General features: G+C 42.0%; 2 protein-coding genes across 4 annotated transcripts in view; both read left to right on the forward strand.

Moving 5' to 3' along the window:
* LOC119013299 (protein shisa-6) overlaps window positions 1-4,963 on the forward strand; it is a 77,219-nt gene extending 72,256 nt beyond the window's left edge. For all 3 annotated transcript variants that reach the window (XM_037087690.1, XM_037087691.1, XM_037087692.1), the window contains one exon: window positions 940-4,963. In XM_037087690.1, coding sequence (XP_036943585.1) covers window positions 940-1,550 — 611 coding nt within the window. In that variant the 3' untranslated portion in view covers window positions 1,551-4,963. The remainder of the gene's footprint in view (window positions 1-939) is intronic.
* A 733-nt stretch (window positions 4,964-5,696) lies between these two features.
* LOC119013722 (phosphoinositide-interacting protein-like) overlaps window positions 5,697-25,806 on the forward strand; it is a 28,709-nt gene continuing 8,599 nt past the window's right edge. The window contains exons 1-2 of the mRNA XM_037088535.1: window positions 5,697-5,987; window positions 6,327-6,399. The gene's annotated coding sequence lies outside the window, so the exon portion shown is untranslated. The remainder of the gene's footprint in view (window positions 5,988-6,326; window positions 6,400-25,806) is intronic.

Consider the following 25,806-nt stretch of genomic DNA (forward strand, 5'->3'; position numbering starts at 1 on the left):
TTAGTCGAAGGTGCAATATTTCCAATATTCCTCAAGTAATCCTAAAGTTTTCCGAGTTCAGGTTAGATTAATTTTTTCTTTAATTAATGTAACTTAATTTAATGTTGATTAATGTTATAACTGTACAGATGACTAACCTCTTTACCCACTCTTACTGTACCATCAGGATCTCGGGTGTCACCTGATGATATTTGCAGAAAAACACATCACAAAATGCTTTTGATTTCCATTTTGATCGAACGTCACTAGAGACACACATCTAGAGTTCAGTGCTGCATGTGGACCGACTTGAGAAAATGCAGGGAGCTCTGGCGAAACAAAACAAGGTGCTTTACTTTGTAACCTGAAAATCTTGTCTTTGAGTAATCTCAGCTAATCTGTGCTCGAAGTAGATCTCCAAGATCTTTCGTTGTCGATCGTACGTCCCCGCCAACGCGGCCCTGTGAAGCTGCTCAGCTCGGGGCTGTTTCTGGACACATTTCAGCCGGCTGGTCGGAGCTCAGCAGGAAAGGATCAGAGTTTCCAACTGATCAGCTGTGAGTCAAACTGTGATGGTGTCCACACAGCCACAGCAACCAGACATTTGGAAACTATTCCAAACAAGAAGCCTCCACCCAGCCAGGCATCAAGGCCTGAGTCTGGCCAAGAGATCTTGTCTTGAAGCTTTTTTTTAAGAATATTTGTGCCACTGGAAACAGAAAAAGAACTGAATCTTTGCCTTCCATATAAAAAAACTGCACTAAACACAGTCATCCTCGGATACATTTCACAAAAGCGACTGCTGCTTGCAAATTGCAGAGAAGTTTGCAAGTCCTTCAGACCCCCCCTGCATGATCACGCATGGGTTGCAAGAATGTATCTGAGGGTGTATTTATTCAAAGCAGAGCCAGCAGTCTTGACACTGTCGCCTCTCTGATTACCTTTTGTCTTCGTCCTCAGGTGATAAGGACATCGATGAGTATTACGCGAGGAAGCATCATCATCAGGACTTCGGCGGCCAGGGGACGACCCACATGGTGAAGCTGAACGCGGATCCCCATCAGCACCAGCAGCGGCAGCGTCCCCGCCGAGTCCAGAGGGCCATGTCCCAGGACCACGTCCTGTCTCCTCCCAGGACGCCACGGCGCGGGGACTACGGCCTATCTTCATACGGCGTCATGGCAGCCAACGCGTACAGCAGCAGCCGCCACCTCTCAGAGGAGCAGCTGCTGTCAGCGGACCGCCTCCACTCCCAGGATCCCTTGCTGCTGTCTCCGGCAATGAGGCGCGACAAGTTCCGGGAGAAGGCGATGGCGCGGGCGATGTCTCACGCCGACATGCTGATGCCGGTCACGCCTGTCATGGACCGCCACAAGATAGCCAAGATGCACTCGCAGCCCAGTGCCTCTAGCGACTCCTACAACACGCTGACGGTCAACCACGGTCAAATGACCACGTCTAAGAGGCAGGCGTTCGCCTCCCGACGAACTCACACGGTGGACCACCTACAGTACATTCCCGGCCACCACCACACATACCGCACTGCCAGTAAGAACGAGGTAACTGTTTAACCTGCGGGGTGGTCAGCTGAAGGATTCCAGAGACTCACCGCGGACGGTCAACAGAAATCAGCAAGTCCCCTCAGCGGAGGTGTTTCTGTCATCTTCTTAAAGAAAAAAAGAAAAAAAACAACAAAAAACAACCTCCTACATTTAAAAAAAAAAAAAAAAAACAACTCTTCCTGCTTTTTAGCACAAGCTTCCCGTGTCACCCAGATTCAAACCCCGGCAAAGACGTTTTCTCTGTTAGAGCATCATAAGGGCTTTGCGCGTTGACACAAAGAGGGATCCTTCATGTCAGACGTTCAACAGCGTGAGGACATATTTTTTAAACTGGACATGGGACTGGAAGGGAATTGTATCAACTTTATAAATATATAAATACACTATATTTACTATTTGTATTTTCAGTCCTTGTTATAGCTTTAGAGATTCTCATTGACTGATGTAAGCACTTCAAGTGGTGCCTCTTAAAAAGCGTCCCATTTCAACGATGAAGTGGATTTGTGGGTTAAAAAGCACAATTAATGAATTCCCTTTTTTAAATTTTATTTCACTCTTCTTCTTCTTTGGTAAACGGCCAGAACATATCAGCTTATTAGTGAGAACAGAGGCTATTTCTGTTGCGTACAATAGATGATTGTAAATAGGCTATATTAGCAGCATTTAAACAAGAGAAGCTGGCCCTTTTTTGGCGTTACGTTTTGTTTTTGTTTTGTTTTTTTTCTCTCCCACCTGGAATCTATCACGGATTCCTCAATTAGTAATTTTAATTTTAGATAAGGTCCCACGTTGATATTATTTCCACAGATGTCTGCAAAATATGTGGATGTAATATGTATATGGGGAGTATTTTTTTCTTTTTTTTTAAAAAAAAAACTGTGCTTGTAGCATAGAATGATTGTGTATGAAACCACCGTCGATTGGCAGCTTCAGTCTAAATCCACAGGTGAAAACTGGAGCCTGATGATCGCCTGAATTTGCTTAATTTCTCGTTCATTTCCTTGCTTTGTCATCTGCGAGGGTGACCCTCCCACCGTGCTCGGGTAGTGATCGGCCAGCTGCTTCCATCTCTACGTATCAGGTACTCTGGGGAGCGTTTAGGTGGAGTCGTAGTTTCGTGTCGATGTGTTGACAGAAACAATCAGTGTTAGAAAGGACGTCATAGTCGCTCGTCAATCAAGCATTAATCAAAAAAAAAAAACTGTGAACTGTTTTTGTCCGGATGTTTTCATTAAAGCAATGCCTTACTGTATGGATTCCCATATGCTCTTGATTGAACAATCACGCTTTTGTCACATGTCTCGTTTGTCTTACGCTTTTTGTGCGATATTATTGGTTTGTAATTTACCAGCAGTTTAAACCTGTACAGTGATAGACGATGCAGATGATGCAGTACGTTATACCTCAAAAAAGACTAAATTCAATTGAAAGAGTGTCAAACTTTTTAAAGGAGAAACAATCAGAATATTTGATATTAGAGGGTATTTCTATTCGAGAACTGTTAGTATACAGTGCTTTTGATTTCAGCTGTTTCAGTCAGATGAACTGCAGAGTCGAAGTCTTTAAGGGTTCATCTAGTTCCCAGAATTCAAGACAGGAGTTGTGACTGGTTTTCGGAGTTGTTGCCAGTCTAACCGGGTCAGTTCGGGTCCCGCTGGATTTGTACGGTCTCTGGACTCATTACCGACACGTCCCAACACCGTTTGACCCGAGAAGAGTTCCAATTCTGAAATTGTCGCAATTTGGTTCAGTTTAGTCAACAAAATGACCTGTATAGGTTTAGTGTTAAAACAAGAATGTTACATAAGTAAGCTTTCGTTACGGACCTTGTTACGTTAACCATACGTAACACTTACTGATTTTAATCTCACATGGTACATGAAGAGCAGACCGCTGGTTGAAAACCCTGTTTTTGAACCATCCATCCTCCCATACCTCCTCCAAAAGTGGACTTTTGTAGCTCTTTATAGTAATAACGTCCTCCTTTGCTCCTGTCATAATTACTGCAGCCACTAGAGGTCACCATTCAACAAGAAACACACAAATGGACTGTTATACATTGTTTGCAAAGACAACTTATTTTTTGCGAATAAAGTTCTGTATCATACCTTGTATCACTCGTTTCAACTGCTAATTAGGAGTTAGGAGATGTTAGTCTTTTTATTTAAAGTCTCAAGTCTTGACTATAAGTCCAAATTTAAGTCAGGAAGCTGAAGTCCAAAGTCAACTCCCAAGTCAGGACAATTTGGACCCAAACAAGCCATGAGTGAAAACTGAAGCCAACGCAGAGGTTCCAGAAATGGCCACTGAGTCAATCCCTACAGATCCCTCATATTAAAATGCCTTGTACAAGAAACGTTTTGTTCATGACAACTGCAGGCCCGTCTCAGCTTCTCCGCTCCGAAACCAACAGCCTGAGCCGCCACGTGTAGAGCCTCACAATGGCTTTCCAAAAGAACCTGTGGGTGAGACCATTCAGACTACATCCATGTTTTATACAGTCTATGGTCCCAACCCAGTTGAAGACCCATGAATCAATGTGGTCTGGGTGGATTTCCCGCAGGTCCATTTCCATTCATGTCCACCATAACGACCTAAACTAAGTCCAAAGGCCTTAATATGGAAGTTTAAACAGTTTGAGGGTCAAAAACAGTCGGACGAGAAGCCTTTATATTTTGTAAACGTGCACTATCCACTCCCAAAATGCCAAGAATTATTAAATTGTGGGTATCGATCACTGATAACATTAATCAGACTGCAGCTTGACATCAGTTGTACGCTTCTGTATGTAAAGACTTGATTTTTGTTTTTTGTTTTTTTAATGGCAGATGTCTCGTTACACATAAATCTGTCCTGATATTGAAATGCGCTCATGTCTCTTAAAATTGATGTGCTGCTTTTCTTTTTTTTTTTTATGTCAGGTTTGTATTAAATGATGTCAATTAAAAATGGTATTTTTTTTTTGTTTTTCCCCAAATTATTGTCATTGTACATATGATTTTTTTTGTTGTTGTTGTTCTTTATCTTGGAGAGTGTTTGCAGGTTATGTAAGTATATTTGATAGCTATGGCTGCGGGTGGAGTAGACCGCTTCAGACAGATATCTGTACCGTTTCACCTCGCTCAGAAATCGCTCCTTCTTTTCACTTAATTAATAATGATGTCATCCCGAGAGCCTTTTTCTCTATGTGCAATATTTCCTGTTCATGCAGCATAACTCTATAGCCACTTGCTCTTTTTTGAAAAATGTCGTGAGGTTCATTTGCTGCCATAAAGGCTCTGTTGTCCTTTATTTATTTAGGACTGTTGTCTTTCATAGTCAAAGAGGAGGGTTTTTTTTTGTGTTTTTTTTTAACATAATACAGCTCAATGTTGTATGAATGGTGGAAAAAAGGTGTCTGTGTAACTGCACAAATAACTGGAGACGAATTTAAAGGCTTCAAAACAACAAAATATGACTGTTCTTGTGCATTTTTCTGTTTGTTTACTATTAAAGCACATCATGTGTGTTGTATACGTCAATTTCATCACGTATGGTCTTTCATAGCTGTGAATTAATTATTAGAAACAGACAATAAGATCATTGTTGCTGTTGTTATCACCAAAAGCATTGGAAACTTGAGTTAAAGTTCGATTATAGGTGATACATCTGATACTCGCCGGAAGTAGTGGAAGAAAAGTATCTTAATAACGGACTCTGTAGTGGACTATTCAAGGTTTCAGAAGCTTTGCCTTTATATATTATATATTATTATATTCTCGCAATAAAGTCACTAATCTAGATCTTCATGAATAAATGTTATTCCGTAACAAACGCTCAGGGAAAGACGATTATTGTCCTGTCGTCACGGAAAATGTTGGTTCAAGCGACACGGCCGTAATTGGTGGAGTGAATTCTGGGGCAGTAACATGGCACCAAAAGAGACGGTGAATTAGTTCACAGAGGTGCAGTCATGAGCTCTAACCCCCAAGAGGAGCACGAGGATTTGAAGCCAGCTTCAAATCGTTTTTCACGGTGGACAAACTGTGTAATTACAACGTCACGTGATGCTCTGCGGCCCAAAAAGATTGTTTCCTGTGAGCTATTTTGAGCGTCAAAACCTCAGCGATATGACTCGTTATAACACAAGCCTTTAGGTCCAATAACCACGTCTAGAAGAGCCGAATGAATACATGATTTAATCCACATTCAAGTTAACCGGGCGCTAAACAGGAAGTTAGGCGGGGAGGTCTCTAGTGCGCACGCTCGAGGGGTCACACAACATGGGAGATCAGGTTATTTTCATAGCTGAGAAGTCAAGTCTTTTTTGGCCACTGAGCAGCCGTCATAGGACTGAACAGGTCTCTACCTCCAAGGCTGTGTCATGATGTAATATATCGTTCTTGGATTAGCATTGTTGCCTCTCAGCAAGAAGGTCCTGGTTTCGAGACCCGGCTGCGAGGAGTGGTGAGGAGTTTTGCATGTTCTGGGTTCTCTTATTTCAGTGTAGCATGTCAGTTTGGGGGTTAAGCTAGTGTTTGTTGATGTTAGCATTGATGTTAGCATCCCTTTTTTGATCGTTGTCATCCCTTTAGCTATCTTTTAACACAAAATACAAGCTAACGTAACTTTATCCAACCATTTCACACTCGTGTTTTGCCAAAAAGTCAGTCGAAATCCACTTGCTTGCTAAGATATGTTGTAGTGCCACCCAGGCGAGCTAAAAGCTTAAGTTCAGGAGCTGTCAGAACAATTAATGGGATAAATAAAAAGTAATATCAGTGCATCACTGTTCTAAAAACACAGAGACAGTGACCCAGAAGAGGTCCTGGTGGTTATTTTCTGAAAATCGAGCTGACTACAGACCTACTTTCATGAGGTAAGACCTAATTTTCTCAGCTGGCTTGTTCTGATTATCTTTGTTCCAGTTACTTATGATGCATTTAAAAAAGGCAAAGTGCTGTACAGTAGGAAAATATAGAGGTTAAATGGCTTGGGACCGTTACACCTAAAATATCTCGTCTCGTGATACTGGGTCACGTTAGCATTAGCCTGCGTTGCTCTTCATCTCAGGCTGACTTACACCTCGTCGCAGTGACTTTCCTACGTAACGTGCCAAAGATGCAGCTGTAACAATGAATCCCCATTTATCCGACAGATAAATGCCAAAGACGTCCATCACTTGGAAGGCCTGTAGTTCAGAAAATGTTTTTCTTACATACTAAACTGATTCCAAAAGCTTTAAAAGTTCAACCGTCCTTTTATTGAGGTATTTGGACCTCGTCATCAGCGTAACAATAAGATTCAGGGCAACTGTTTTCAGGACTAATGGTGTTTTTGGAATAATAGATCATAGCAACAATGGTTCTCTACCATTCAAAACTGAAACCTTCATGATTTTAACACTTACTTTGTGTGCTTCGAAACTACAACTCTCATTTCAAAATATTACAAAAAACTGTCTGAAAGCATCATTATTTGACAAGCTGGGAATGAAACTCAAATATCAACTTTTCTCACAAACTTAAGACCTTTGAGACAAATATTAAATTGTAAGGCTGCATCCGAACGTCTGGACTTCACAACACTTGCAGTCTCAAGGTTTTTGCGGGGGCGTTCGTCCAGTCCACAAGGTCTCTCAAGCGGACTTTCTGCAGACTTCCCGAGAGTCCACTTGGGCTGCAGACTTCTCCGGACTTCACTGATTTAATTACCCACAGTTCATTGCAATACAAATGTTGTAGAAATGATTATGCATTTTTAAAATAAGTACTTAAAATTTATTTAGGGGCATTTTTATCCTTTATCTCTAGAGGGTTTATCCAACAGGGGAAGGTGTAGAGCTTTAGTCCCCTTGTTGCAACAGATCTGTCTTTTCACCTCCTTTTGTTTTGCCTCCTCGATCCAGAGTTTCTACTTTCTGTCTTCATTTCTTATTGATGAGGGCTCAGCTTTGTTGTGGTATTATTTTCCAGTGGTTCCACCCCTCCACGTGGTTTTCGCTGTTCATTTATAGTAAGGCACCTAACGACGTGCCACAGTCAATTCTTTTAAATTCTCGCCCAGAAACACGGAGCAAATAGAAAAGCAGATGTAATAGCCGAGTTTGTAACATTGGTCTCTGTGTTTCTGCAGCCAGTGCACGATGTAATCGAATGCGGCCCTTGAAGAATGAGGCTTTTCAGCTCTCACACTATCAAAAGGCTGATAAAGTCAAAGCAATCCCACAATGTGATTGAACAACCATTTACGTAAAGGCAGTCTTTGTAAGATTTTACCCTTAATCCAGTTTATCTCCTAATAGGTTAAAAGATGTGGACAAAAGGCAACTTGTGTTTTCATTTGGTTTGTTGTCGTTTTCTACACGCTGCTCCATCCGTGATTATTATGTCTGAGAATGCAAGTCGATACTTGTGACCTTGTAGAGAAAGTCTTTCCCAAGTTTCCTCGGAGAGAAAAGCCGCTTGGAGAGAACGGCTTTGTTACAGTTCGAGACAGACTTTGTGTTTGACATTGTGCAGGATCGATAAAGACGCCGGTCTTTAGTTTCCTACGTGGTCACCGTGGCTCTGATTGCATATGTGTCTTTATTTAAGTGAGCATTTAGACTCGCCACACCTCACCTGTTCTGTTAGCTCTGTCTTCTTGGCGTTAATTGTTTTGTCCTGAAATCAGACTTTTGACTTACACGTTTCCACAGAGGATTTGCCAGGTTTCAAATATCAACGCTGACCTTTAAAGAAAAGCCAGAGACAGGGTTGCAGAGACGCAATTTTGGGCAAAAATCCAATTAATTTAGAGGTGACCAAATGTATTTTTTTTCCCTCAGAGGACCAAAAGCAAATCCCTCCTCTATTGTATTGTTACACACAAAATGCTGCTGTCCAGCTGTTTGTGTAGCGACAAAATTAAAAAACAGCTACTTTAAACCAAAGCATGATTTTTGGTCACCAGTTTTGACAAGAGAGACATAGAAAATTGAACATAAACAAATGTAAAGTAGCAACAGAAACATGAGCGTACTTAACTAACATTGATTCTGTCGAGTGTCTCTAGACATCACATGGAAACTACAAGACTCGTAGTCAACGTAGGCTTCAAGCGTTTTCGCCTACAAGTTTCTGTTTCTGTCAATTTTAGTTTGTGAAGAAAACATTTAGAAGTTAGAAAGACTCGATTATATCCTCTTTTTCAGTAACTCACTCTGAAGACCAATGAATAAAGGAGCCGTACCACGGATATGTTGAATTTGTTCATCTCAGTTCAGGTTAGGTTCAGGCACAAAAAGACCAAAACACTTGGTTACGGTTAGAAGAAGAGATTTTGTTTGGCTTTGACATGTAGTAGGTTACTAAAGATAACATCTCCTTAGAAATATTTGATTTTGTTGACACAAAATGTTGAAATGTCGGCCATCTGGCCAGTCGTCAGCCACCACCAGGAGGAGGAGGAGAGGAGAAGAGTGACGCATCTGTTGTTCGCAGGAACGAATAATGACAACATTTAATTCTGGAGAAATGGGGAGCGAAAGAGCTGGGATGACGTGTCCTTTTACACTGATTAAGAACTATTAGAATAAAATACTTCTTGGCGGCTATTTCATCCAGCAAACGGGTTCAGAACTTCTGAGTGTGCGTCATCGGTGTTGTCGTTGGTGCCAACAGCTCTGTCTAACTTGTGGAAAAAAAGTTCATGCTTTCTTTCCACCACCATGCTTTTATTCTGAAAAAACTAAACCTTCCTTTGCTTCACAAGCAAAAAAAAAAGAAAAAACTTTAGTGGGTCATTGTACATCTGGTCACTGACACCATCACCGAACGCACCGAGACTCCTATTACTTTTATGACAAATGTATAAATACCCAGAGTTCCCATCACGTCCTGGGCCATCTGAAGCCTTCTTGAAATTCATAGAGGAGCGAGTGGGGCAATGCATTTCTCACACAACCAGAACAAAAACCCGGTGGTTACAATAGTGCACTCACAAATGGGCAGATAGCAAATGGCAGTGGTTTCCACTTTCTTCAATACCCGTCCATTTGCATTTAGATGGAAAAAGGAACAAGGTTATTTGGACGACAGTGGCCCAAATGGAGGGGCAACGGTCAAATGTTTGGCCATTAAACAATTCTGTCCTGCCAGTGTCCTTATCAGGTGAATTAATTCAGTATGCTGCTTCGAATGATCCCGATCATCGCAAACCAACTTGGTCATCCACCATACAAAAAGGTGATGTTGTGTCTGCGGAAGGCCAACATGCAGTGTTATTATCAGAGATCCAACCATCAGAGGGGTCCGCCTGAGCCCGGGGGGAGGAACACTGTGTCCATTTAAACCAAATGCCACCGCCAGCAATGTAAAATATCCACCGTTCGCCCATAAATCTTCCTGTTCAGTCATTGTGTCTGATGTCGTGCTCTGAGGTTCGTCTCTGATGGGATGACCTTTACATTTTTTATGAAAAAAAGGAAACATGCAGACCTCTGGGATGAAGCCGGAGCTTTCCGCCCTTTTTTTTTTCTCCCCTTCCTCCCATTTTATTTCCTATTAATCCCCGAATTTGTGAGCCGACTTGACTGGCAGAGTGAAGGATTTCAAAAAAGGGCTGCTGTCGACTTTATGTATCACCGGCTGACCTTATCCGATCAGAAGCCACAGCGCCTTGAGGGACAAGTCTGGCCTGATTGATTGACGTGCCAAACAAAGATCCGCAGGTCAGAAGGAAGAACACAAACAAACATCAGCTGAAGTGCTACTGAGGTCGTTTAAAGCTGCGCTAATCAATACGTCTCTATCAACGAAGGATCAAATGGACTACACGTAATGTGAAAGGAGTCAACTGCAGCGATGAACCCACAGACGACCATCACCTGACTGCAGTTTCCACCTCAGTTTTATGGAGCGTTTTAGCATCTTTTAGCTCGTTGTTTTGGTTTTGTTACCCAGTTGCAGTTTTGCAGACAGACAAAGTGGTGGAGACCAAAAACAGAGTGAATATTGGATTAACGTTCATCAACTGGTAATTAAAACGATAGGGTTGTTCTCTACGTCATCATTTGCTAAAATGTGAGCCAAATATTTATAATTAACATGATTGTATTTCAGTTTTATGTTCATACAAATAGAGCGACTGGCTTTTAATCCAAACTGTTATTCAATAGTTCTTAGTTTTGTGTCACTGTGCTCATATTTTGAATTCAGTTTTCTCAAGTTTTATTCAAATTGTATCAACCTTTTTTCCATCTTCTTAGATTTTTCATACACTTATATTTAAAAAAACAAACAAACAAAAAAAACAGAGGCCATCCAGGCACTCCAAACAGAGAATTGTCTGGTTTTCCACGCTTAGATTTTGCAGTTTATGTTTCTGCAAACCACTGATGCATCAAAATGTGTGTGTCATTTTGAGGAAACACTGGAACAATCTTGACCGTGTTTGTAGCAACAAAACCAGGTATTTTAAGCCAAAACAGGATCTTCTCAGAACCCTAACCAAAGCCTGAAACCAACCAGACAATGAGCACAGAGATGATAAAACATTCCCAGCATTTCTTCTCATATTAAAACTCAAATATTTCCCTGCTTGTTTAGTTAAATCTATAACAATGCATCACATTTAACTCTGTGTGCCGAAAAAGCACAAACACCTAATTGCAGTGGGCTGAAAAGAAAACTGTTCCCCTCTGAAATTCGGTGTCGTAGCATATAAAGATATGAAAAATAAATAAATAAATAAATAAATGTACTTGGTTATTTCCACTGCTGAACAAACCACCTGGGCAGAAATAGGAAACCATTATCTGAGCTGCAATTATACCAACAGCATCCAACCTGAGCAGAAATTGGACAATTCGTGTTATTTATGGTTCACAGAGCTGCTCACCTCCAGGGAGAAACGATTGGATGTGGGCAACATGTAAATGCAGCGAGTTAATAGAGCCGGGTGCTTAAGGAGCCCGAGTGTGTAAACACCGTGGCATTCACCGGTGACCGTACCACCATGGGAGCGTGATGATGAATGCAGCTAATAGGCCGAGGCAGTTCTCATTGCACCGCACACACACGTACGTCGTTCTCATAGGCGGCCGGTATCGATCCCTCTGACATACTGCTTCACCACTGCTTAAATGAGAGCAGTCAATAGCAGAGCTGTCTCTGAGACGGCCCCCGAGTGTTGTTTCTGCAGTGGAATGGAAAGCTGTTGATTGAGGAAGAACAGAAAGATTTTAAGAAGAGGGAAATTGTGTAACTACAGCCTAAAGAGGAAGAAATCGATTTGCGTTTGCAGAACAGACGCAGTAGACAATCTGAATGTATGTTTGGTTTTTTTTGTTTTTTGGGGGGGGGGGGATTTCTTTGAGTTTGAAATGAAAAGACCTTCAAAACATTATGCATCAGCGTGTTTCTGCTGATCCTGTGTGGTCATCATAGAGTTTCTTCATCACTGGTAAAGGACACGTCTTTACCATTTCTCTTGAATAAATCAGACGTTGCACTTTGATATTTTTCTCTTGACACTGAGAAATCAAGGCGCCGACAAGGCTCGAAGCGCCCCGCTGTTCGCTGTGATCACCCGCCGGGGGAATCAGACTTTGCTGGGGTGACAAGAACTTCCCCACAAACTTCTTGGATCTCGGATTGAGAAGCTGCATCTGAAAAACTTCAATCCACCTTTATGTGTAGCGCGTTTGTGACAGCGAACATGTAAACACATGACACAAACTAGTTATTTTCAAGCATTAACCATCAGTTAAACTGTAAAATACACCAACATGATACACCTCATGTTCTTCAAAGAGTTTATTTGCTTTATATAAAGTGCAGAGTTTTGAGTAAATCCCAGAAAAAAATGGATTAAACACCTACAGGCTCGAGTCAGAGTACAACAAATAAATTTAAGGGTAAAGTCACACAATGCATTGTTGGAAAAGTTCAATCAACAAACAAACAAGCAAACAAACTAGCATGTATGAAGTTTTGGTGGAGTTTGATGCACGACTGAAACACCCAAATGTCCACTAGATGCATTTAAGTGAGTCCAAAACACAGCATTCAGTGATTAAATGGTGACACAAAATGTAATTGTGAATGCTTTTTTATGATTTTATCTGAGCTACTATGCCCATCCTAGAGCCTACAATGGCCAAATAGTTGTCTTATAGACACTTGACTCACCTAAGCACTTATTCCTTACTATTTAATAAGCACAAAATCAGTGTAAATAAGAAAATAAAGAACTATAATGATTTTTCAGTCTAAAGCAGGGGTATTTTAACATTCCTTAGATGTGGACAGATTGTGTTTTCTGACTTAACATCGGCAGTTAATTAGTAATAATTCAATTCACTCAAACTCAAAAGATCAATGACAGAAGCAGGTACAGGTAATAAACTGGTGCAACAACAGCTTCAAACTTACTTTGGGCTGGAGTAGGATGGGTGTTTCAGGATTATTTTAGAGACATTTCCAGAAATAACAACATGTTATCTACATTTATTCAAACGTCTATATTGTACTTGCATCAACAGTCAAGATAAGAAAACATTACGTGTATTTATTCACATTAAAGTGGCCCATCTCTGAGCCGTGTCTTCACATAAACACTGAGCTCTCTCCTGTTTTTATAACCCTCGACAAATTAAGATGTGAATTATTATGAAGTGGCTACCTGCAGGTAATAATCCATAACTTGGATGTGATTTGAGTAATTTCCTAATGAGGCTTGGCACCATGATAATCGGCCGTATACGCTGAATGTGCTCAGGCCTCATCACTTCGCACAGTTTTTTTTTTTTCCCAGCCAACGATTTAAAAGGTCCGGTGAGCCACACAAAGCATCCTGCACAAGGACCGGAGAATGATGATGATTATTGCATCATAAACGTAATCACAACAATTATGGGAGTTATTATTAAATCCCTCCTCAAATATCGCGGAAATATCCTCATCACGGTAAACTGCATTCGAAGGAAGCATTATGTTTACCACGGCAGCTGCAGAGTTCTACAACAAATCACAGCCTACATGATGCTTTTATTGTTGTATTCGCCCAAATGTCTCCGTTTGATATATATTCAAATCTTTAATTGTGGCAATGAGCTGAGAAACAAAGAACACTGAGTTAAACTGGTGTCGTTAGAGCCGAGAAAATGAAAACAATTCAACCCGATCACCAGGATGAATGTAGGCAGTGTAGGTTTCCACAAGCTAGATGTGTGTCTGTAACTTTTTCAGGTTAGATTTTGTATTTTATTTGTGATAATACTGTGTTTATAGTCTGGTTAGGTTTAGGCACAATAAACATTGAACACCATGAACTCTGGAAATGTCTGATTTTGTTGCCAGAAACGTGCGTGAAAATGTCCTGACCTCTCATCAAAATGTCTGGATTTGTCGCCACAAACAGCTGGAAAATGTCTTGACTTCTCATTTTGGAAAAATTCTGATTTTGTTGTCATGATGACAACTGGAAAATGTCCCGACATCTTGTCCAAAATATTAGATTTTGTTGCCGCAATCACAGCTGTCAATGTCTCGATGTCTGGTCAGAAACATTTGGTTTTGTTGCCACCAACACAGCTGGAAAAATCTGATTCTGTCTCCACAAACATGGCTGGAAAATGTCCCCACATCTTACCAAACATGTCCTGATTTTGTTACCACTAACAGGGCTTAAAATGTGTTGAGATCTCATAAAGAAAATCTGATTTTGTCCCCACAAACATGACTGGAAAATGTCCCGACATCTTGTCCAAAAATGTCTTGATTTTTCTCCACAAATGTCCTGTTTTGTTTCTACAAACTCTGCTGAAAATGTTGCAACATCTCACTAAACATGTCTGATTTTGTTGACAGAAACAGCTTAAAAATGCCCTGACATTTCATTTAAAAAAAAAATAAAAAAATCAGATTGTGTCTCCACAAACATGATTGGAAAATGTCCCCATATCTCGTCCAAAATATTAGATTTTGTTGCCACAGTCACGTCTCTTAAAGTCTCGATGTCTGGTCAGAAATTTCTGGTTTTGTTGCCACTAACAGGGCTGGAAAGGTCCTGATGTGTTGTCAAGAAATATCCAATTCTGTTGCCATGAATCAACTGCAAACTTCTAACATTTTCTAATCAGCAGAGGCTGATGAATGTCACTCAGGCCCAGATATCGACCGGTGTGAATAGTATGTTCTACACGTTACGGCCTTGAAAACAACTCCCAGCTATAAAAAAGTCTTATTTCTATGTGCTCCACATCCAGAGAGAAACATTCCTCAATTATAGTCAGAGCCTCCTGCCAGACTGATGAATTAATATCCCGCCTGCATCGTCTTATTGACAAGCACCTTCATTAATCACAAAACATACACACAATTCAGTCTCCATCTGCTGCGCAGATAACAATGGCAGTGGTTTGTTAAATTCTCCACACTCTGCCTCCTTCCTTCCTCTCTTCACCTTGAAGTTTTCATCCTCTGCTTCAATGTCACTTTCAGTCTTTTTTTTTTTTTTTTTTCCTCCAGTCTGGACTTTAAGCCATGAAGCTTCAGACGGGTTGAGGCCACAGAGCGGATCAATGTGCAGCGCACCAGAGATCAGACCCTCTCCAGAGTCTGAGACTCGGCTCATAGGTCCATTTGATCGAATGCCAGCAGAAAAATATATATAAAAAAATATGAGGAATAATGTGAGAAAACACCTTTCACACCTCGATGAAAGAGCTCGGGGGTTCGTCAAAGTGCTCTCGGTTTATTTGCAGCCACTACAAGAGCTCCATGTTGAGCTGACCTGTCGGTGAAAGGTTGAACTCCCCTCACAGGTGGAGTGAGCACTAAAATGTCAACGTGGAATTTTTACCTCCCGCTGAGGCAAAACAGCAACTTCTCCAGTTAAAATAATGCTCTCAAATGAAGGTTTAAACAACACATCTGCAGCTTTTTAGCTCTCTGAATTCATTGTTTTGGTTTCAGCAGCCAACTATTTCAGTACAAAGTTCAGTTTCCAGATTCCACAGGGCTTCACTAACTTTTTTCGTCATTAGCTCTGTTAGCTGTAAGCTCCATTAACCCATCAACACACGGCAGGTCTTCCCCCTCACCAAATGCTAACAGCTAACTTAGCTCCCCTCCTGTCAGTTTTAACACTGATTTGTTGTAGTTCAAGATGTAGCCGAGCACCAGTGGAAAGTTGGTGTGTCCCCAACGTAATGGTTAGTTTACAGTTCTTTTTTTATTTTAACACATTATTTCTAACACTCAGTTTGACCTGTAAGGCTGGAAAAATATCATATTTTGGGACCCCAGTGGGTGGAAAACCAGGGTGGAAGTGCCACCTTTCGATGCCTCTATGGTAGAACAAAACATGATGGAGGGACCCTCAAACATCCTGAGACCGCCACTGCCCAGCGGTTTCACCCATACGAATGGTGAAATGCAGTTTTGTGCCTTCACAGCACTTACCTGCCTCCACCTGCTAACACGGACCGATCAGTGGTTTGCAGAAATGTAAAATGCCTCGTGGCGCTCCAGTAAGAGCACACATTATCTGTGAGTCTGGTTCGCGGCGGCGACACAGCAGTATCATGCGGGGCCTCCCGATTCCTCTGAGGTGAGGTGGAGAGGCTTCCGACTGGTTGAACATGATGAGACGGGGATGTTGAACAAGATGCCGCTGATCTGACTGTATCCTGCTGAGAGCTATCTGACGGAGGGAGGGAGCGCCCAGCAGAGACCGCCGCTTGTTTACTGGGTGTGTTTGGAGATGTGCTCATTTGTGTCAGTGATCTCTGTTCACACTCGATTTCCGATTGTTTTTTGTATAAGTGAGGGGTTTAAAAGACATAACAGCCTGAACACTTTCAGGATGTTTAGCAGCGAGGGCGGGGGAGGGAAACTCACTTTTCTACTTGGTTTAAAGTTTCATTCCAGCGCGAGCCGACCACTTCCAGGCAGATATTTAATGTGGGCAACTAGGCTGAAGTCTCGCTGAGGGATTTACTCTGAGGGGCACAAAGTAAGCACACAAAGAGAAAAAAAGAAAATACCCACCGTGCTCCATAAATTTTTCTCGGCAGTAAACAGTTTGGAGAGGCCTCCAGCAGATTTGGCTCTTCACAAAGTTCACAGAGGATTTGAGGGGAGTTTCAGGAGATCAGCTTGTTCTGAGGGGAAGTTACAGTTTACAATAAACCTCTTCAGCTCTTCAGCGCACATTTTGTGGTGCAGCTCCGAAAGTGCCCGGTCGCTCTGCCGCCCTGGTAATACGAGGTAGATGAACAGCTCGTCCCATGAGGCGAACCGTCCCAGATTTTAAAGACACTGTATGACCTTGATTTCTACAGGAGGGAAACCTACAGCGCTCTGATTTATTTTCCTTGAGCCTAAAGGAAAAGCTGCACTTTGTGTCGACGTTGGTGTGCAGCCTACTTTTTAGGATAAAATCTGGCGGGGAGGAGTGAGAACGACTCACACTGATTGGTACCGACAGCGCACAGGTTTGATTCTGAAACCAGAATAAATGTACGTGTAGGATCTAATGAGGGACTAGCTGGATACTAATGAACAGCAGCTGTGCAGAGGCGGCACGAGTACAAATACTCTTCAGTCAGGCAGAAAGTACTGATCCGACTTCAGGCTCTGACATGGAGTAAAAAGTCTCATTCTGAAGGACATTTGTGGTCAAAGCTACTTGAAGCTCACGTCATATTAATAGAATTCAAAGACTATTAAAGTTAAAGGTAGGATTTTGTCCCAGCTGTTCCTGAACGCACCACAGAGACAGCTGATTGTTGAGTCTCATTCCCAGGACGTCAAATAGACACATGTTGGGTTGGTAAAGCGTCCCGAGCAGCAACAAAGAGAGAAAATCAGAAACTCTCTGCAGATACGAGACACTAACACGCCTTTTCTCCTCATTCCAGCCTCCCTCTCTGTCTGTTTACGGCTTCTTACGGCTTGGTTTCATCTGAAATCGGTCCTGTGATGTTGGAGAAGGCGGCGCGCGATGACGCCAAATAAGATTAATCCATAATTCCCCTCAAAGGCATCAAACTAAAGAGACGAGCCTGTTTTGAAAATGTGAGGATGTAGAGATAAAATTTAAGAAATGACTTTCACTGTGTTTTCTGCTCACTGACGCGACACGTTCCCACTTTCCTGCTTTAAATCTGAGCTCATAAATGAATAAGAATGTTTATTTTTTATCTCTTGTGAGGTAGAGCTCAGTGTCTGGCCTCAGGCCCACGCTTGTGTCCTGATAGTTCATTTCTTCTGGTGCAGTTTGTTTCCCCGAGTAAAAGAGTAAAGTAGCTGTTTTGCTGTGTTTTGCTGGCGCCTGACTTGGCAGGACGGATCGGCGCTGCGGTTCTGTATCTGTGCTGGAAGCGGGCCAGACTCCAACACTGGAGCTGAATAGCAAACAACTCTTGCTGTGACGAATTACATTAAATGTTTGTTTTAATCTCAGACTTTTTGTGCAACTTCTCTTTTTTAATGGCGGCTCAGAGGCTTCACAGGTTGTAAAGTTCCCTGGAATTGAAGCCGTGTCAAGTTAACTGATATGCAAATAGGCTCGATGGAGATTTTTTAAAGTTCGTCTTGATGCTTGTATGTGAGAATATGACGCAGAATTCACACCACTGCTTCAAATCATCTGAATTTTAGGATCTAAACAAAAAGATCTTAATCATCTTGGAGAGGAGCTGAACTTCATAATTTGCTAAATGAAACGTGCCACATTTGAAAAAAACAGGTTAACTGCTAACCTAATTAAAACAAATTCCCTTCTGTGATTTGCCAAATCAGAGAGTTGCTAATTTCACCCGGCGCTGCACAAGATACCTGGTGTCAACTAACTTCTGTGACTTTGTCGTCAGGATCCAGTGAGGCAGAAGTCTTTTGGCTAAAAAAAGAAGCAAGATTCAAGAGCAAGAGTCCAATTATGGGGTGTAAACTTTACTTTTTTAATCCAAGAACAATTTAATTTTGGCTCTAAAAGATGGTTTCATATTTGGAAATTCTTTCTTACTTTCCAGATGGTGGACACAATAATAGATTGATAGCTTGATATGCTTTCATACCTTTAAAGACTGAACAGATTAATGAAAGAAACGATTGTCCTGGAGTAAATGTTAAACCAGTTCATACCGCTTTTGTCCACAGGGGGCGCCAGAATCAACACAAAAAATGTCCTTTTAGCTGCTTAAACTACACAAATAACTAATATTTTGTGATGCAGGAATCAGTCTGTATTTGTTGGCTGGAATACGAAGTGCAGATGAAACAGACACGACAGAGACGATCCCAGCACTGATGCCATTATCACAAGAGATTGCAGCACCAGTTCATTTTCCCACCTTTGGAAAAGTTTGTTCACTCCTCGTTGTTCTCGAGTTTCACTTCTCGTGGCTTCATCCTTCACGGTCGTTGTCAGTCGACTCTTATATCACCGGAGAGTAACGATGGACGCTGCATCGCTCGGCTGCACTATCTTCACTGCCCACGGTCCAGTTTGAGTCTTCACTCTCATTCACAGTTCACATGTATTGATTTGCACGTACGTGTAGACAAAAGAAATAACATCAAGAGATTCTTAAATGCGTGTCTCTCTTTGGATTTATGCGCCGGCTCTCGGTGAACCTGATAAAAAAAGACTGTTGACCTTAACTGGTGTGCACTGCAGAGGCAGAGAAAATGAGCAGCCTCTCTTTATCTGGCATTTCAAGTGTCCTGCGAACACACTGCGAAGGAATTGGCCGAAGAAAAAAAATAAAAATAAAGAAGCTCATAAATGTTTTGATCTAAAGTGGCAGAAAGATTGCCCCGTTAAGGTCAAACCTCTTTGTGTTTCCTCTGCGAGCGTGGAGAGGCTGCCGAATAATTAAATGCGGCGTGACAGTTTGGAGCAAACAAAAACAGATTCGGGGAGAAAAAGAGTACACTCATGAATAATTCAGGGTGGTTAGTCTTTCAGCAAACATCCGCTTTATAATGAACTATGAGTGTAAGAAAAATAAAGCTGCCAAGAACGTGTTGATACTGACAATGTTCGAGTCGATTACAGAACACGGGCGTGCAGAGAGGAGGCGACGGACGCAATCAGATATACAGTTTGAGTGTTTAACTTTTGCACGAGTGAAGATTTTCAGACAAGCAAACTGTTTCTGCAGGATGAAAAATGTTTGACTGTGAATGTTCTGACAGCGAGGGGCTGCTGTAATTATACCACAGCTCCTCTTTTGAAATGAAGCAAGTAAAAGAAATCAATGGCTGTCTGGAAAGGCAGATGAGAACGGAGGAGAAAAAACTCAATCGTATCGACGTAAATCCGAGGGAGTCGGTTGTTCCTGCGCTCGCTTGTCGGAGAAGCGCTGAATGAAATCTTTAAAGCTCAAACGGCAGAGAGGAAGTCAGACGTCCATCGTCCACAAAGACCACAGCGAGAAACCGAACAGCTTGACAGTCGGCAGAATAAATGTCGGAGTTTTATGTTCTGCAAAGCTTTGTGCATATTATATCACTACGTCAGGAGGTGGAGAGGATGCACGTAGGATGTGCGTCTGCCGAGCCAGAGACCGCTGATTGAGACTTTCTTTAAACATTTGTAAATATGAAACCACCAAATACTTTTAAAAAGAGATCGGGACATTTTACAGCCATATTCATGGGAACCGAATTGGATATTTTGGATGAGATGTTGGGATGTATACAGCCGTGTTTGTTGCAATAAATTAGGATAGTTATGACAAGACTTCAGAACATTTCTAACCGCATTCGTGGCAACAAAATCGAATATGTCAGATGAGACATCAGGACAATTTCAGTCTTGTTTGTGACAGAAAATTGCATGTTTTTGATGAGACGTCGGGACATTTCGAGCCCCGTTTCTGGCAACAAAACCAGGTATTTTAAACCAAAACATGATCTTTCTCCACCCCTGTAATTTTCTATCATCCTATTTCTTTCATATCAGTGGAAAATGCAATATTTTAAGATAGTTTCCGCACATGACATACATTTTAAAGTTTTATTTTCATTGTCTTCTTTTAGTGAATGTGTGTGATCTTTATTCTGTTGGTTATTATTATTTTGAACATTTATCCAGGTTTCGTCGTCATAGTCTCCACGTTTGAATCATCGTGTTTGTGTTGTGTTACGTTCCTGTTTGATCAGCTTCAAAATCTGGGGGACTTCCTGGATGTGATGACGCATTTCTTCTTCTTCAGTTTTCCAACGGGGCATCAGGATGCCCCATTTAAATCCTCAGCAGTTCAGGAGTCTCTCAACCTTTTGAGGGATGAAGCTGCTCTGTAGTCTGGCGGTACGGCAGCAGATACTTCTGTATATTTTGTCAGCGGAGTGAACAGACTTATTAAAACTGTAGCCGGCGAACAGAAGCTGTAAACTGTAACATGACCTCTGCAGTCTTCAACTACAACGTCCTTCAAATCCTGGTTCAGTTTTTAAAGCATCTTATCACCATACAAACAGTCTTTATAACCTGTTTCCTTCATGTGTGTGCTCTCAGTTTTCTCTGTGAATATAATGTTGCTGTTTATCATCTCACGTGTCAGAGATCACATTAAAACCTGGACGTGAAATCACCATTTGTCGGTGCGACCGCGGGGGAACTGCTCTCACAAACAATCAGCGTGACGCGCCGCTCCGGCCTCTCACGCCTTCATTTGATTAATTTGTGGCTCGGTGTGGAGACGGCTCGGCGTTAGATGAAGTTAGACCACCTGTTCGACTCGCTCCATTAATGTGTCAGTCTGAGGAAGGTATGAATCGCTTTTTATGCCGTTTGGCTGATTTGGTTGTTATATTTCCATCGCTTGCTGTGCAGAGAAACGTTCAGACAAACCGGAGAGAGATATTCACGGTGTCGATGCGTCGAGTCCTTTTGAGTCCTGAACCGAATGCGATCATCATCACAAACGCGGCTGACTGTAAATCTGCGTTACCTCTTTTTATCCTGCTGCACTCACATTAAAATATAAATCTCCATTATATTTCACAGTGGGTTGACTGTCAGTTCTATGTATTAATGCCCGTCACATTAGAGGGGATGCATTTAATATATTTATGTGAGAAGATTTTTTGCCTTAAACGTTGGTCGAGGAAAAAGGTTGTGGACAAAATGTCTCGACAGCTCTCGAATGTTCATTGTCGGCTTTAGATTATCGTAGACTGAAATGTCAGAATCTCACAATTTTAGAGCCATTATTGTGAAACTACTACACTACAGACTCCACTCCATCAGAAAATATAGATGACAGTTATCAGGGCATAAAACCGCCGATTTGTTGATATTTGTAAATCTAGATTCAAAAGTCTAATGACTTTCTGACTTTGTTGTGCTGCAGATATCGAGTCAGCACACAGTGTTTTATTTTGAAAGTTGACATGATGGGCTATGCCGCTCAGACTTCCTGTCTGGAAGGAAACAGTCGTATAGCTGGAAAAGAAATGTACAAACATTTTATCCAGTCCAATTAAAAGACAAATGGAGTTGTGGATTTGTAGAATATTTGTGTTGTGATACAGAAAACATTCACGCGTTACTGTTGCTGCTTCACATCCTGAACTCTCTGCACAAGTCGCCCTCAGCTGAAGCTGCAGAATCAGACTACAGCGGAAGGAAAACTTGCAAATTGCTGCTTGTTGCGCGACTCCTGAACTGTTTCCTCTGAGTAATCTAAAGTCTGCGAGGCGTCTGCGCTCCGCAGGGAGTTTCTCCAGGTAGCTCAGTAGGACCACCTTATCGACTTTATAGCCGGCAACAAAAGACTCCACATTTATCTTGATTAGCCCCGAACATCTGTACGGCCTCGACCATCAAAGTGTCACTGAGCATTAGCCCCGGCGCTCAGGACACGCACAAAATATGGAGGACTGCGAGGAGAGAAAAAGGGGAGGATGTAAAATACTCATCCATATGACCGCAGGCTCTCCTCCTTACTCCTGATGGGGATCGATATCATTGATCGGTCCCCTGCTGCTCTGGGGGGAATTAGCATTTCAAAAGGAACTCCAGCCACAGCTGAGAAATTAAATCGACCGGAGGGTTTCTCCATCAAAGGTGAGACATGTCTAAGCCTTGACCTGTGATCTCGGCAGAGTCGGGCTGCACCGAACGCCACGCGGCCTCGAAACCTCGGCATCATGGAGCACCGACTGTGAGATCTCAGCTGTATATATGCGGACAGGCCGAACTCCCTTTATCCCTTTGACCCCGGCTAGACTGCACTTATTTCCCATGGTTCAGGAAGCCAGGCCCTCTTGATATCTGAAATTAGATGTCAGAGTCTGTCTTGTGAAGCAGAGTCATAACTTGCTGTATATTGCTTTAGCTGGTTTGTAACCTCGACCCTGAAAAGCTCCCGACTCCTTCTCGCCGCTGACATCATTAGAGTTTTATTGCTTCTAAAAGGATCATACGGAGGAAGATGGCGCTCTGAGAGGGTTTCTGAGAGTTCCTGAGTATTTTATTTTTTTTTATGTCTCTTTTGTAATCTCCAAATCTGGTGTGAAATACCAGAGTTCCTTCGATGCGCGATGGTCATCACCTGCAGAAAAACTGAAAATAAACATTATCCCCTCCTCGCTCGAAGAAAATGGGCTTTCACACCATTAAAAAAAAAACAAAAAACTGACGTGATCTTAGATGACACCTTGAAAATATGATGCTCATAGCGCTGCTTCACCTGTCTGCTGCGATTCTCTTTCATTTCTGATACGCAACATCCAGGTAGCGTCTATAAATACCGGAGAAATCGTCTTTAAGGCGGCGATCGGTGGATTCCTCGACATCTCCTGAAAGCCCACAGAGGTCAGCACTCAATCAATAACCTGCGACAGCGTCGTCCTTGGATTTTTCTCCTGATGATGTTCGACTTGATGCAGGCGGTGCTTGTTTTCCTTCATCTTCACTTTGTCAGGCCATCACACAGCAGCTGATCCCTGTAACTACCCTCAACCTCAGGCTGAACTAAAACAGCATTGAAATGTAAATCACATAATGTCCTGCTCCTTAGAAAAAAAATGATTTTAATCGGAAAATACACGTTTTCTCAGATATAACAGGCATAATGATTCCTCCTGGGAAAAAGAAGCGATGCCTTGTTGACCTTTTATTTATTTATTTATTTATAGGTTGTTAGAAATGAGACAAAAGAAACAGGAATATACATCATTTATAAACTGATACAGGATCAGATTAGCTTGCAGTAACAGATTTTGGGCCACTTGGGGGCAGCAGAGACAAGTTATGACCACAACGCTGATGTGTTTACATCTTTATTAGTTGATGACGAGCTCATTTTTTTAAAGCAGAGCAACAATAACGTCGATTCGGATGCGTGTTCGTGTCCATCGCGTCAGATATTCTCCATCTTTTAGCTCTGATTTTGGTCTCCACCGGCTCCGGAGAGAAAATATCTGGGTTTTAAGTTGATATATTTATTTTTTTTCTACTCTGTGAATCAGCAAGAATAAACAAAGCTGGACAACAAGGTCAGAACACTGAAGCTGGAGTGGTGGCAGGGTCCGCCACATACAAACAAAGTAAACAAGCTGTCCTTTAAGGTCAGCTTGTTCACTGAGTCGTGAAAACAAAGAGAGTTTGTTCGAAAAATCAGACCATGAAGATCTTTCTCCTCTGAGTGCTCCTTTAACGGCGCAGAGGCAGCCAAGCGTACATCACCTAACAGTTATTATTACAGGGTTGTTGGTGGTGTTTTGTTTTTTTTTTGTTTTTGCTGGAGTTAATTAAGTAAGCACATTGACTGATTGGAGAGTTTAGAGGCAAGAGAGTAGAATAAAAGTGCACCGCTGAGTCACCGCGGTTGCTCGGCCTCACCGTGCCGTCCAGTCTGCAGGATGCAGCAGGTAACGTTTCTGCAAGATACGTCCAAGGTTGACATTTGTACCAAACGTGTCATATCACATCAGCTGACGGAGGAGATGGTGGTGGCACACTGCCGACTGCAGTTTGAGTCACACCAGTGGATATTTTTAAGGACACCTGGAGACTTTTCTAGAGACCAAAACAGGTTTTGTTTTTTGTTTTACGGGATGTTGGAGAACCTCCAGCTGCAACTAACCGAGAGGTTTTTGTGCCGCAGCGTTGTGACAAGAGAGGAGAAAGGAAATTCGGCCTCAAGAAACGCTCAGTTTGAAGTTATCGGTGGCTTTGCAGAAATGTTTTCTGGCGATTGGGTTGCGCTGCGATCAAGAAGGGAAGGCGGCGAGGAATTGTGTCGTCTAACCCCCCCGAACCCTTTGTCACAGCGCTACAGAGATAATTTCTTAATCTCCTGTTGTCCGCAACAGCAAAGACTGAAGGGAAGGAGGAAACAACATTTTTTTTTTTTGAAGTTCTTGGTTTACGTTATCCGTGCTGATCATTAAATTAATGGCATTCAAATAATGTAACTCTTGTTTTCTGACAGTTTGTGAACTACAGGTCGAGTGAAAAATGAAGAAAAAAATTATCATACCTTAGTTTCGATCGCTGCCGTGTCACTTCAGTCAATGACAAGAGGCAAAACACACTTCGTCCTGAGTGTTACCTTAATGCAGATCACACTCACACCTGTACATCAAGTGGGAGTCTTCTATCTTACAGTATACGTGTGTGTTTTAAACTCTCTCACAGAGCAACAACATAATCTGCACCCCCACTCGTGATCTCTTAAAACATTGTTCAGGCTGCATATTTTAACAGAAGCACCGCAGAAACTCTTTCACGCAGCTCTTATTAAAGAAATTCAACCTTGAGTGCACATCACTCCACACGGCTTTTATATACTTCTGTGCAGGAATCTATGGTAAGTGCATATAACAAGACTTTTTTTATACCACGCTCGCTGCTGGTCTTCTTCCGTACAGAAAAAAAAAAAAGAAACACTTGTGATGCTCTTTGATGAAAGCTGTACGAGTTCAGCAATGAAAGCCTGAACAGAGACGTGTTATTTTTCAGAGTATTTTATCATCCGCCGAGCTGTGTGTTAGAAATCAATCCGGCCAACATCATAAAACAAAAAAAAAAAAAAATAAAATAACAGAAAGGTGTTCGGTTCCCGCTCAGCAGATGAAACTACACGTGTTTTTCCTCTCAGCTGTGTTTGTGTCTCCACAGCAGCCGCTTTCTTTTTCAAATACGTGACTCATCGCAGACTCACTGTGAGAAAACATTTTAGAGAAATCATCGAATTATTCAGTTGGAGTGTGAAAATCACCCTTTGAGTGTCGTCCTCCGGCCTCGTGTGTGGTCTCACCCGCCGACACTTCTCAGT

This window comes from Acanthopagrus latus, chromosome 23, assembly GCF_904848185.1.
Source record: "Acanthopagrus latus isolate v.2019 chromosome 23, fAcaLat1.1, whole genome shotgun sequence".
Taxonomy (NCBI): domain Eukaryota; kingdom Metazoa; phylum Chordata; class Actinopteri; order Spariformes; family Sparidae; genus Acanthopagrus; species Acanthopagrus latus.